Source organism: Perca flavescens, chromosome 23 (genome assembly GCF_004354835.1).
Source record: "Perca flavescens isolate YP-PL-M2 chromosome 23, PFLA_1.0, whole genome shotgun sequence".
Lineage (NCBI taxonomy): Eukaryota > Metazoa > Chordata > Actinopteri > Perciformes > Percidae > Perca > Perca flavescens.
In genome coordinates this window covers 13,710,467-13,725,164 of record NC_041353.1, presented here as the reverse complement: position 1 = coordinate 13,725,164, position 14,698 = coordinate 13,710,467, and the positions used below count along the sequence as shown (strand labels likewise).

Here is a 14,698-nt window from a genome sequence, read left to right as displayed (position 1 = left end):
TCAATGTGTGACACAGTGAGTCAGCCTGTAGGCGGCCTCTCCACCGCGTAAAAAGATTTCACCATCTGTCTGGAGTAGAAAGCAGACTGCCAGCCCATCCTCAAGTTTCACTACACGCTCGGACATCACACACATACACACAATGAGCTCTCTCTTTGAACTGAAAACACTTCATTTAATGCACCAGATTTGAGCAGCCACGGATTTTTTCTCCATATGAGGAAGAAAGTAAGTAGTAGAATTTCTTTTTTAGTTTTTTTTTTTTTATTACTTTTTTTTCGTTGTGTTTTGTGAGTAAGTGTAATACACTGATGCAGCTATATCCCACAGCTTAATTCTCATTTGGTTGTGCTTGTTAAATAGCAGAGTATTTGTATTTAGAGTAGAATTCTTAAATTTTTTGTATATTCTTTGTGCCTTGTCAGCTTTATTCTTGCAATGAAAGACAATTGTATGGTATCAGAAACATTACTAAGGATCTCACTGTGTTTCTACTTCCACTTCCACACTTCTGAGTGTTGAATGAAATGCAGCCTATTTGATTTCTGCTATTCATTTAATGCATTAAGAGGTCAGTAACTGCTTTATATACTGCTGACGTTGCACCCTTGTAAAGGGAGAGGTAAAGTCTAAGGACACATGGACACAGTTTGCTTTCACTCAATATATTGAAAAAGAGAGTTTAGCACGTGTTCTCCCAGAAGGCATTCTGCTTAATAGAAAATATTTTACGAGAATGAAAATTCCTTTGACGCAAACCACATTCCTGCCTGTCACCCTGGCAACTTTGAAGTCTGAAGTGGCTCTTTTATTATGATTAAAGGGGTAGAATGCATCCACAGTCCAATAGTTTGTATTTTGGATTAGGGCTTAAACTAACTTCATTTGCTGATTATTTTCAAGTTCTTTATTCCTATCATGTGTGCAACAATTACAGAGAAGCAGTTGTTGTCAATGGAAATCTTACACCTCAGGCACCCTCCAACAATGCTCATAAAATATCAATAAAAAAGAAAATCGCACAAGTAAAAGCTAAATCTGAATCTAAGACATAAAATAATGCAAATGTATATATAGGGCTACGATATAAGCAAAAAAATATAATTTTATAATTTTTGTAAAGATTAATCGTTTATGTTAAAAACACCAGAGAATGTTTGAATTATTTAATTTCATATACTATGAAACAAATGTGTAGAAGCTGTTGTACTTTTGAAAGAAAGCCACCTGTGTCCTTGGTAACAAAGTAAAAGTACTAAATTAAATTTCCATCCACTGTTTGAGAAATAGATAATGCTCCGTTTTTTTTAACATATAACATTTTATTACTGCATGCAATATGCATGTGTGTATTTGCGTTTGATTTAACAAGCCTCAATGACGGGACTCAAGAATTCATCTTCAAAATATTTGAATTACGGAGGCTGGATCTGCTTCACTGAAATAGTGATGGTGTTTCCTATTCAAAGACATTATCCAGGTACCACTGAGCAAGGCACTGTGGGCGTCAGGTGTGGTTTCACTGGTCAGCTTCCAGGTGTAAATTTATAACTGGATTATTGTAAATTAGGGTGATGCTAAAACGCATTAAAGCATAAATAGCAGTTAAACAATACTTTAAACTGTATACTATATATTAACAGTATATTGTATGAATTTACAGTATCACATTTTTTTTCCTGTGTTTTAGATCTTGAAAACACCTTGTCTCCTCTTGAGTCTGTTCACAAGTTTGAATCTCTGCTCCGGAAAATTTGGGACGCCGATAACAGATGATGTGAGCAAGCTGTCATTATTGGTGAGATTACTGAGTTGCAGGCTTGATATCACATTCACACAATCTCCTAGTATGTGTATCTGCATGTTAAGAAACGGTCCCCATGAGATTCTGCCATCTTGTAGCCTATCACATTAGCCTGACATTATGTTGCAAAACCTCCTCTCTGTCATTCTCCGTTGTAGAAGCAGAATATCCCGTCTGATTATGAGATTCCTGTTAGTTACATTCCCAAAGAAGTGGTATGTATGAAGACGTGAAAGCAGAAATAATGTGAAACAGTTCATTTAATATGGAACAAAGGATGACAATTTATTTTGGTACCTACATCTCCAGGCTGGCACGTGCTGGGTGGTGTTAAATATCTATCCTTTGGAGCAAAGTCTTCGGAAGCTGGCCAACATGTTTGGTGCCATCTCCTCCAACAAAGAAAACATAATTGTCTTCATTGCGATGCTGAAGAGTTTACGCTTCACCTTTGACCATGAGGAACTGGTAAGTATTCATGATGGATTGTGCAAATACAAGCACTGCAGCTCAGTTTTAGGGAGGAGTGCGTCATATTTTGGACATTTTGGGACTGCTTTGCACATTTAATTGTGTAATTGAGTAATTTTAGGATTGCTTGTTGTCTGATCACCCAGGAAACAGCGATGCAAGTGTTCCAGTGTCACTATCGGGAAGGGAGCTTAATGTCTGGTCTTTACTTCGACTACATCAAAGACGTCTTACATGCCGCCTCTCAAGGAACATCTGGCTTGTCATGCAAGCCGCCACCATGCCTTAATCCACATCAAACACCAGGTACAATCATTCATTTCCTTTTACATTTTTAATGGATGCTTCAACAACTAAAGCAGCTTTTAGTGGCGTATTAGTGGGCAGATATTGATTTGGGGTCAAAGACACACAGCTGGGGATAGGAACCAGATATGAAGCCGTGAACAGGCAGCCAATACAGTTAATTAAATATCAGTATATACAGTATCTCACAAAAGTGAGTACACCCCTCACATTTTAGTAAACATTTCATTATATCTTTTAATGGGACAACACTGAAGAAATTACACTTTGCTACAATGTAAAGTATTAAGTGTACAGCTTGTATAACAGTGTAAATGTGCTGTCCCCTAAAAATAACTCAACACACCGTTGGCAACAAAAGTGAGTACACCCATATGTTAAATTCCCATAGAGGCAGGCAGATTTTTATTTTTAAAGGCCAGTTATTTCATGGATCCAGGATACTATGCATCCTGATAAAGTTCCCTTGGCCTTAGGAATTATAATAGCCCCACATCATCACATACCCTTCACCATACCTAGAGATTGGCATGGGGTACTTTCCATAAAATCATCTCTCAATGCAAATCAAACCAGCTATTAGGCTAACTGACATAAAACCATGCCAATCTCTAGGTATTGTTTATTGTTTATTATTTAGATCCCCATTAGCTACTCCATTAAGCAGCAGCTATTCTTCCTGGGGTCTGAACAATTTTTACCAAATTACTAACATCAAAGCTGTACAACAATGAAGACAAATACAGAAGTGCACCCAACATCTTCTACATCAACTAACTAACAAACATACACACAACACAACATAACACATATACACTAAACATAACAACATAACCATATAACAATATAAGCTCTTCAATGTACAAAATATTACCACTCACAGGGTATAATATAAAATAAAAATCACATTTCAATTGCCGTAGCTCATTATACAGTCATTATTAATAACATAATTACAGTTACTCCAAAGTAAATAAATACAGTCTCAGTCTTTTGGAAAAACTTGGTATGGTGAAGGGTATGTGATGATGTGGGGCTATTTTAATTCCAAGGCCAAGGGAACTTTATCAGGATGCATAGTATCCTGGATCCATGAAATAACTGGCCTTTAAAAATAAAAATCTGCCTGCCTCTATGGGAATTTAACATAGGGGTGTACTCACTTTTGTGCCAGTGGTTTAGACATTAATGGCTGTGTGTTGAGTTATTTTGAGGGGACAGCACATTTACACTGTTATACAAGCTGTACACTTAATACTTTACATTGTAGCAAAGTGTAATTTCTTCAGTGTCCCATTAAAAGATATAATGAAATATTTACTAAAATGTGAGGGGTGTACTCACTTTTGTGAGATACTGTATGATAATTATAAGAACATCTCATGCAGCTATTAGTACTTGTAAAAGCCTGCTAAGACAGTTCTGCCACTAGACATCTCAAAAGCGTACCATTGGCGTACCCATTCACTACCAGATTTCTGTAACTGTAGTCTGTAAAAATTCCAATAAAATGTCCCTGTTCCAGGAGGTCAGAAGGAGGGTCGTGACAGCTGGTCCAAGAGAACTCCCTTGCTTCTGGCTCTCATCCCCTTCACAGCTTGTGTTGTTATCGTCGTGTGGATGGTGAGTAAGTGAACCAACTCACTGTGGTTTAACTACTTTTGGTGAAATGTGAAAATTAATTTTCAAATAACCTATATGAAGATACACATACAGGAAATACAGAGACATATTCTTAACATGAAAAAAAAACTGTCATTAAAAACGTTGGTGTTTCCTTAACTTTTCAAGTTCTAAATTTGAATTTGTCCAATACTCTGGTTTATGGTTTTAAGTGCTAATTAGGAAATGCTAACACAGTACACTGAAATGGTGATGATGATAAACATCCCTGCTAAACATTAGCACGTTATCATTGTCTTTGTGAGCATGTTATTATGCGGATGTTAGCATTTAGCTCAAAGCACCACCGCCACACAAAGCGGCTAGCATGGCTGTAGACTCTCTGCCAATGTTCCTGCCATTGTAAAAGCTCCTTTTATGCTCCTTTATTGAGTATATTGGAACACAGTTATCACAGATAATTGCATGTATGTTTAAAAGGGCAATGATGTCAATCTCAAAAGGCATGAATACATTTTATACCACAAAGAGCACTTATTGCAATTTCTTCAGCATGGCCTTCCGACTCTTCTAGAATGTAATATTCAGCCGGGAGCCATTTTACAATTAGTTATTCAGAGAGGATGATATCTTGGGTATATATTATAGATTGCATATACCATATTATAGTGGTTCTTTTTGTTTTTTGTAATATTATGAGAAACCTAAGATCCCACATCTAAAAATACTCTCCTTGGTTGTAAATTGTCCATCAACTACACTGACTCTTGTGCCTTTTGGTTACTGTGGGTCAGCCCCATTATGCCCACATGATAATGTGCATCCTTTTCATGAGCACTTCCGGGAAGCAATTCTTGTAAAGCTAAGTGTTCATCAAATATTCAGCAGTACTTTGTGGCTCCGTTATTACCTAAAGTGATGATTTCCGCTTTGGAGATTTATTATCCATATAATATATATAATCATATTATCATTTGTTCAACATAGAAAACAGGATAGAAGGATGCTGTTCAGACTATGTGTGGGATTATCTATCTTTTTTTTTATTTTTTCTTTAGGTCAAGTCTGGGAGGCTTTTACCACTGTGCAACGCTGAAAATAGCCAAATGGCACCTTCTGATATGATCCCAACTGTGTCTATCTCCATCCCACTTCAAACACTCACCCACGCTGCTGACACTCAGCCAGTGGGGGAGATTATTCCTGAACATGAGAGCGGATGAAGCATAATTAATAGAAAAGGGAAATCTGGACCGCGGTATAACAACTCACACTCCAGGTTGTTCTGTTAGTGGCAGGAGCCTGCTGGATAAGTGTGGTCTGACACTCTTCCTCTGCTTCACTCATCTGAGTGCATGGACCCGAGCTATGAGAGAAAACTCACCTGCTGTGAAGGCAGGTGTGTCACAAAATTCCCCAGGCACTTCTAGCACTTAACCATCCAAAGAGGTTTTTTTTGGGATCAGAGGAAGGACTTACTACAAAATGGCTGGTTATGTGCCAAAATAGCTGGTTAACTATATTACCTGTCTTGTCTTGGCAAGTGTTTAAAAGCATTTGGCTAGCCTTCTCTGAAGTTGAGTTTATTTTTCATTTCTGCCAGTCTGGACTGTTGCCATGCACCAGTTTTGCGATGTGTTCAAATGTATCACTGGAGCCTCGAATCACAATGATATCACTCTGTTTGGAAGACATAATTTCATTCTGAGATGGGACTCCTAATCCCAACCTGCTCCTGTATTCTGACTTCTACTGAAATGCATTAGGGGTATATGCGAAGAAGTATCAATACTGCTTTTTGTTAATGCATCAAAAGTAAAGTGTGTTTGATCTCATGCAGCTTGTCTTGTACTTGTTGTTGACATTATTCTGATCTGTCACAAATTGCAAACCCGCTTGTCACAAACAACACGCCGGGCACTTCAACAAGCGTCCTACTTTGTGTATCAAAGATCTGACCAGATGACAGATAGCCATCGCCAGAGGCACTTTGAATCCCGTCATTGTATCTCAAAGCTGTTGCCCAGTGATCTATAGCTGTTGCTCGGCCACAGTGAGTGTGTTTTTAATGCCTTATTCACTGAGTCAATCATGTTCAGTCATGAGAACATGACTTCCTGAGTGTGAGCGCTCTTGTACTGTATGTGTCAGAGAGAGGGAGTGAGTGGCAAGGCAGACAGGACGCGTGAAAGTGAGGGTGATAGGGATAGATAGATGGATGGACGGATGAGCTCAGTGAGAAGCATAAGGAGGGCTTGTTCTCGCCACAAAAGAACTGGCCGTAGGCTGGAGGAAATGCCAGTTACAAACACGATTGATGTCGGCAGATCCCTATGAATCAACAGGCTAAGAATCTTTCCAAACCGCAGGCTGTGTAGCCTAATCTGCAGGGATGGGAGGATGGTTATTTCAATAACTGTTTTCTGTATTTTAATGATTTACTTCCAAAACACATAAATTAAATATGGAAATATACATCTTTATTAAAATGTTTTCATGTTGTAGGCAAGGTCTACAACTTCTCAACAACTGTCTTTCTGGTGACCAATTTAAATTTTTGTATTTTTGTGAAAATCTGTATTTGTATTGTACGGACGATATTTAAGTTATTTTGTTACAAGATAAACTACTTACTAAATGTAATGAGCTTTTTCTACAATTGTAATGTTGCAAAAATAGAGCAATTCAAGTCATGAATGTACAGTGGGTAGACAAAATACTTTGAACATTCCAGGAAAACTAATTATACCCTTGAACTAAATCATAAGTGCAAAGTGTGATACAGTTGTGGGTCATAAAGTTGGGTCACTGTCTTTTTATGAAATGTTTACATGATTTTGTCTACCCAATTCAAATGGCACGAGCAAAAACATGTTGTCAATATGTTGTATGTTCTGACCTATTTGTCATCAATGTAAATATCTATTCAATATTGGTTCATCATATTATTGTTGTCGGCAAAACAGTGAAACGCCAAGTCTGAATGATTCCTTGAAGTTCTTTAAATAAAAATTATATAATGCACACTACTCCTTCAAAGTTTACTTAACTGACAACCATGGGCTTCAAAAGGCCTCCAAATCTTGGTTTTTGAAGTGACATATTTGGATCTACATACAGATCTCAGAATAGAGATCATACATTCATGTACATTGTTTACTCAGGCCTCCCTGACCTTTGCTGTCATTTCAAAGAAGATTGACAATTTGATGCATTTGTTTTCATTGCCACGATTATTGATTGCACAAGTCACACAATCAGTATTGCTTTTGAGCTGGACCTTGTTACTGTAACTCCAATTTGTTTTCATTGAATATTTGACTACAGTTTTACTTTTAAGTCTTATTTTTTTTAGTAAAACTTCATTTAGACATGTAGCCTAGAAAGAATGAGTGTATACACCAGACCATTTCATTTAATTATTGTAATTCATTAAAACTAGGTCATTATCATTACAAATTGTATGGCCACTTGCTTCTGTGGTTTTTTGTTCCTTCACTATATATTCAAAATGCAGTGCTTTTATTTTATATAGGAAGATCCGCCGGAAACACTCGGACTTTTGTTTTGGAAAGCCGCTACCCAGCGGTCGCCATTATTCTTCCTGGCTTGACTGTCGGAATAAAGACGGTTTAATACTTTTAAACATTATATTTTGGTGTTAACGGCAATATTGTCGGCCTATTTGTGTAGGCGGTTGATTAACTCATGAATTAGCGACACAGCCCGGGGACAGAATGGAGAAACGATCTGATACCACAGGTAAGCTGCTACGCTAACGCTAGCAAGCTAACAGTAACATTAGCTAGCTAGCTAGCTGACGCCGAGAACGGCGGTCAACAGATGAGATTCAACTAAAGCCATCTGTTGCTGTAAACGGTGTGTTTGCTTTTAATCGCAGGTCAACGTGCGTGTAGCAAAGTCTGTTCGGTTAATTTGGTGATGTTTGGTTGATGGTTAGCCAACAGGCTTTAGGAGGACTATGGGAGGGACGGTCCAGGCTGTTTGCTTTCAAACTAAACCATCCTCCCCTCCAGATGTCCCGAATGGATCGGCCGCTTCGTCGTGTACTATCAACTATGACCATTCCCATACGCAGCAATACACATCCCACACCGTCTAGCTCTCAAAGTTTGAATCTAACTCGGCTAACGTTACTGTTTGGCGCTCATTCTCTTAACTGAATGCACTAACATGCACACGCAAACGTGCACACTGCTTTCAACGCATCTGCAGTGATCAAAGCGTGACTTAGCACTGCAGCGCCCCCTACAGCATCTTCTGGCTCCACCTGCAAAGCCTTCTTCTTCTTCTTCTTCTTCTTCTTCTTCTTCTTCTTCTTCTGGCTTTCCGGCAGAGAAGCCTTGCGGCAAATTGCTGCCTCTCACAGGACAGTTTAAGTAACTTTCGAAAGTATTGTCAAATCCAGTGGAGTAGTCCTGTAGCAGACCTGCAAAGCCTGTTCTGCTGTTGGTAGTATGTATGAAACATACATTTTTACAAAACTGATGTTTTTATGTCTGTTAGTTTTGGTTAACGGGACAAAAAGGGAGCTAGATGGCGAGATCTGAAACTCTCACACAGTCCAGTCTGTGACACGCCTTTCTGTGAGGTGTCAGGTCAGTGGTTTGGCTGCAGGTATTTAACAACCTATACAGGACATATTTCTGTTGACTTCGGGTCACATTGACCCGTTATCAATTTTTGTTTTATATCAGAAAATATGGGACATAGAAATAAGTGCTGAAAATGTGTAGAAGAAAAATTTAACAATTTAAAACGTTGGAAAAAGCAAAAACAACGTTGACGGGAAGACAACACAAGGGTTAACAGAGTACCATTGGATAAAATACAATATGAACTGTTTATATAATAGATCTATAAAACAGACCTGTCAAAATTAAACTACAAAAAAAAACCTAAAAAAAGTATATTCCACGCAGGTTTTGGAGGTTCCCTTCCCCTGTCCTCCCTTCGCTTGATGGCTTCCCCTCTGCAGCTGACATACTCGTACATATGGCAGGTCATACGGCAGAGAAATGTGAAGCAGTACGGGAAAGTGGAGGAGTTTGTGACCATGGTGACGCAGACTGTTCCTGAGCTTATAAGCTTTAAGCAGACTGCACAGCTCATCTTGGGGCTGAGAGCAAGGGTAAGAGTTTTATCACTGTGTGTGAGTGTGCGTGTGTGCGAGTGTAATTCAAAGAGTGAATCTAGTTGCCACATACCTCCATCACACTGAGCTTGTGATGCTGTGTGCCTTCTAGGCTTGTAATATAGCATTCATAAGATCCTCAAGATTTGTCACCTCAGGTCCCTGAACATCAAAGTGGATGTTCACACGACCAAACTATGTTGCTATACAAACCACACACACCAAGAACAAAACGAGTGTTTTTTTTTTAAGTTAAAGTTTTCATCCTTTTTTGAATGTAGTTATCTACCTCATTGGCTTTGTGGAATTTGTGCTTTCAAATTGTCCTCTTTTGATATTGTGTTTGAGAAAGAAAGAAACAATAACTTGAAAAATCTCCTCAGCATATTAGAGATTAGAGCTGCAAAGAATGATCAATTAGTTGTCAGTTATTACATGAATTGCCAACTATTTTGATAATCAATAATAATAAATTATTAAATAAAATAAAAAATTCTCTGATTCCAGCTTTTTAAATGTGAATATTTTCATGTTTCTTCACTCCTCTATTAGCTATGTTCGGCTGGCCTCCAGGCTACTCCTCTGACAGGTCACTGATATCTTTGAGTTGTGGACAAGACATTTGAGCTTTTCATCTTGGGCTTTTTTTTTTTAAAAAGACCAAACAACTAATCGATTTTGTTGGTTGCAGCCCTATTGGAAATATTTGATCCCTAATAGGAAAGCAGATAACCTGCAATTCTACTTCATGTTCATATGAAGTAAGCTTTTGTTTGCTTTATAATATGGTTTGTCTTATGACTATAACCTGTGTTTTCTTGTACTGTAGATCATTTTGGATTTGCTTCACAAAGACGGCCCACCAGATTCTAGGGCTATTCAAACTCTCATAAATAAGTTGAAGGTCTCTGCATCTTCAGGGGTAAGAATGTGAACCTTTTTTTTTTTCTTTCTCAGAGAACAGTTTTACTCCGTTTAAACACGGCTTGTGTTTATTTTTATTTAGCACACTAGACTTTAGAATCCTAATGTGTGAATTAAATCTGAGTTACAGTATTTTCTGTGTTACAGAAGGACTCAGAAGTGGAGAAATCTCAAACGAACTTCATGGTGCTGGTCCAGAATCTGCTTAAAAACCCTGCTGAGAGGAAGCACTTCTTCCAGGTATCCATATCTGTCTTAATGTGGTATTAGACGGTCGTTGGTTGTTATCACAATGGCAAGCCGTTTTCCGTTTCAAATGCACGCTTGCAGCTTATTCAGATGTGGGAACATTAAAACACAGGGCATGTGGAGATATAGCACATTAAATCCATATATGGCCTTTGAACAAAATGTGTTTGTCCCTCACAATTTCAAAGTCACATTGATGTTAAACTCCAACCTATTTATATCTCTGCAGGAAGTGTTCCCTGTTCAGTACGGCACAAAGTTCGATACCGCGCTTCAGGCTCTGACTGCAGGTCTGGTGTGCAAGCTGGAGCAAGTTCTTCCTGTTCCCAATCTCTCCCAGGTACGCGCATGTACATGGCATTTTGACATTTACTCTGGTCACAGCAGGGTGGGCTACTGGTTGGGAGACAGGAAGTACCTTTTATCTGATTGATGCCGATTTAGTGGCAAAGTGCTTGAGCAAGGCACAGAGTTCCTCCCTGCTCTATAGGTAGTCAACAAGAACAGAATGCCTGCAAAATATATGAAATTCAAACTCTGTACTTCTCTAGACACTGTAAGCCTTGTTGTAATGAAGCATCAGCCACATTTTACCATGCAGATGTAGGTGAAAACTAAAATTAAAACTATAGTCTCTCTGACTGGACCAATTCCAGACATTTTAGTGCCTGACTTTAAGATATCTCACATACCGGTAATATAATTGAAGAAATTTAAAAACCTTTTCAGGATCTGGGTTAAGGAATTTGGTAATTCTTTTTGAATGGTCACCTTTTGATGAGCTGTTACAAGAAGCCTTTATACAAGCAGGGGGAAATCTTCCTGAGGGGATCATCTGTGTAACAGACGACAAAGACCTAAAAACCTGATCCAACCTACGAGGTAAAAATAAATCTATGCTAATAACTCATTCATTGTTTCCATTTCGTGCCTCGCGACCTCAGCTCGGTGCCATGATCGCAGCGGAGCCCTCAGTCCTGGAGGCATGTGGAGGCTTCATCCCAGACGCCGTGGACCTGAAGACTCTCCTCCTACACCAGCAGGCCAAGGGACTCCTTGGTGTTAAAGGTATACTTAAGGTTGTTTGTATGAGTATGTGTTGGAAGTACAGACCGAAAAAGAAAATCATTAAATAAACAAAAAAAAAAACAGTGAAAATGAATTTGACAAAGCCTGTTCCGTGTGTGTGTGTGCAGCAACCATCTCGTCCTCAGTGGGCAACTGTGTGCTCTCATCACTCGCCTTCCGGCCCAAACCAGTAGAACAACCACCACCACCCCCACCACCACCACCCCCACCAACAATACCAGAATCCCCAAAGCGATTAGAGGTCACCCTCAACGAAACCAGCCCAGCCTCCCTCAGTGACCCCGAAGACTTGGGAATGATGTCAGAGGACTCTGACAGCCCAGCAGACGCTGCCACTGGACCACAGGGGGGAGGGCGAGACAGTCATAAAACAGCCGATGGCCGTGCTGAAAAGGAAAAGCGTGTCGCGACAACCGCTCCGGCCGAGAATTTGGCGCAAGAGAAGAGTCAGCCGGCCGCAGCTCTTCAAAGTGGAGAGGGGGGCGCAGCGCCGGAAGCACTAGAGAAACCGGAAGCACAGCGGCCTCCCCTGAAACCGATCCCTTTCCGGGTAGTTCAAATGCCAATGAAACCCGCCTCCACCTTACAGAACGCGGGCAGTGCCGGGACAAAAGACGGCCAAAAGCCTCAGACTCAGCGAGTCACGTTGCATCAGTGGGTGTCACAGATCGCCACCAACTCGCTCTCGCTCCCAGCGCTGCCACCGCTTCCTCCGGCCCGGTTCAGCGCGGGCGACGACATGAAGCCGAGCATACGCAGAAAGAAGCAGATCAGGCCGCCAGCCGACCGATTCACTTGCAGCGTGTGCGACAAAAGCTTCCCTTATCAGTCCAAGCTGATGGACCACGAGCGCATCCACACGGGCGAGAAGCCTTTCGTGTGCACAGCATGCAACAAAAGCTTCCGGACCCAGGCGTTCCTCAACAACCACCTGAAGACCCACAGCACGGTGCGTCCTTACGCCTGCGGCCAGTGCGGGAAGTGTTTCACCAAATTGCAGAGCCTGACCAAGCACATGCTGGCCCACAGTGGCCAGAAGCCCTTCTACTGCAACATCTGCAACAAGGGCTTCACGCAGTCCACCTACTTCAAAAGGCACATGGAGTGCCACACGAGCCAGATGACGTTCCCCTGCAAGCACTGCAACAAAAGCTTCCCCACGGCTTTCAAGCTGTCGAACCACGAGCGCTGGCACACCCGGGACCGGCCTCACATGTGCGAGCGCTGCGGGAAGCGGTTCCTCGTCCCCAGCCTGTTGAAGAGACACATGGGCTACCACATCGGCGACCGTCAGTACCTCTGCTCCCAGTGCGGGAAGACCTTTGTCTATCTGTCGGACCTGAAGAGGCACCAGCAGGACCACGTGCCCAAAGCGAAGATCCCTTGCCCCGTTTGCCAAAAGAAGTTCTCCAGCAAGTACTGCCTGAGGGTTCACCTGAGGATCCACACCAGAGAGAGGCCCTACCGCTGCTCCATATGCGACAAGACCTTCACCCAGGTCGGGAACCTGAAGGTCCACATCAGGTTGCACACCAACGAGCGCCCGTTCAGCTGCGACGTGTGCGGCAAGACCTATAAGCTGGCGTCCCACCTGAACGTCCACAAAAGGACTCACACGTGCAAGAAGCCCTGGACGTGCGACACGTGCGGGAAGGGGTTCTCCGTCCCCGGCCTCCTGAAGAAGCACGAGCAGCTGCACACGAGGGACGCCAACCCCGACTTCGCCGCCAAGCGGAGACACAGGGGTAAGCACAAGAAGCAGTCCCTCAAGAGGAAGTATGATGAGGAAGAGGAGGGTAGCGATGATTATTAAATCAAAGAAACACATTTTGTATTGAATAAGGACGCTCTGATTAGGGGTTTCAGGGCTGATCGCCAATCTAGTTACAGCGTGAACGACCCTTTTGAACCATGTCGTTTTCAAAGCGTTCAAGATTTCTTTTTTTTAAGCTTGTGGTGAAGATCAGGTCGCCATGAAAACACATTCTGAATGATGCTCACATCATTCAGAATGTCCTGATCATCGGATTTAAAGACGACCATCTCGAGTTATGACTCGAGTTTTGATGGGTGGCCGGCTCCAGCCGGAGCCACGCAACTAAAGCCCACTGTTTTACTGTAATCACTGCTGTTTTTCATCTAATAAGGTGATGTGACAAAATGATGTTAGGAAATGAAGTTACCCTAAGCTGTCACATTTTAAAAGCTATAAAAAGGTAGCAGTCGAGCATTTCTGATCATGTTCTGATCAGTTTTGGAGTTGTTAGTAGCAGGGAATCATTTTCATTACAAAAAAACCTGCCATGGCTGAAAATAAATGCTTTTCTTCAAAAGATGCTACCTGAAAGTAGCCAACATTTAAAAAAAAAAAAAAAAACTGGGCATCATGTAAACAATACAACTAAAGTATTTCAATGCATGTGACCGTAGATCCTTTGTCTGCTATGTAATCAAATGTTGTAGTGTCTCTAGGAAACATTGTATCTGTGTTACCGTATCCTTGTGGAAGCTGTAGAGATTTAAAACTACTTTTACCATTGGGTTTTTTATGTAACCCTGAATTGTAAACATTACTCTGCTTTTATTTTAGAGAGAAAAATGCGGATTTGTGTAGATTAGGATTTCACTTTTTTCCAGCAGTAGATGCAGTGTTGTTGCTCTAATGGTGTTGAACTAACACAAGGAAATAGCTCGGACACAAACATTATGCAAATGTGTGATGAGGTCGTGCTGTGAATCCTGTCTTTCCCATTACTTATCCTATTGTGAGCAGCCATGTATACACGCTATTATTTTGAGGTTTTGCAAAAAAATAAATGCACATAGCAAAGGACTGTTGTCTTACTGGTTCTTTTTTTTTTTTTTTTTTGTGAAATTTGTTAGTTCCAAAGAAATAGAATGAATGAATTATATTTCTGTGGTATTTTCACTGCAGTCTTGACCAAACTGCCCATCATGAGCTCTGAATAAACCTAAATAGGGGTTTATGTTTAATCAGTCAGGCTAGGTATAGATTCAATTATACTTTTTTTTTTCACCAGCAAGTCCTTTTTATATTCAACACAATCACAATTTTA

General features: G+C 40.7%; 2 protein-coding genes across 3 annotated transcripts; both read left to right on the top strand.

The window, feature by feature from the left end:
- The first annotated feature begins 132 nt into the window (after positions 1-132).
- LOC114549968 (uncharacterized) lies at positions 133-7,173 on the top strand. Its single transcript, XM_028570340.1, has 7 exons — positions 133-228; positions 1,691-1,798; positions 1,963-2,019; positions 2,114-2,272; positions 2,422-2,581; positions 4,107-4,204; positions 5,263-7,173. The coding sequence occupies exons 1-7, from the start codon at positions 217-219 to the stop codon at positions 5,425-5,427; spliced, it is 759 nt and encodes a 252-aa protein (XP_028426141.1). The 5' UTR covers positions 133-216; the 3' UTR covers positions 5,428-7,173.
- Positions 7,174-7,776: 603 nt separating this feature from the next.
- On the top strand, positions 7,777-14,454 carry LOC114549965 (zinc finger protein 135). Of its 2 annotated transcripts, none has more exons than XM_028570336.1 (7): positions 7,777-7,966; positions 9,148-9,356; positions 10,189-10,281; positions 10,434-10,523; positions 10,762-10,872; positions 11,477-11,600; positions 11,729-14,454. In XM_028570336.1, exons 1-7 carry the CDS (start codon positions 7,942-7,944, stop codon positions 13,432-13,434), a joined length of 2,358 nt encoding a protein of 785 aa, XP_028426137.1. In that variant the 5' UTR covers positions 7,777-7,941; the 3' UTR covers positions 13,435-14,454. The 2 variants fall into 2 exon arrangements, with proteins under 2 accessions (XP_028426137.1, XP_028426136.1); XM_028570335.1 differs by having other exon boundaries at positions 10,431-10,523.
- Positions 14,455-14,698: the final 244 nt, after the last annotated feature.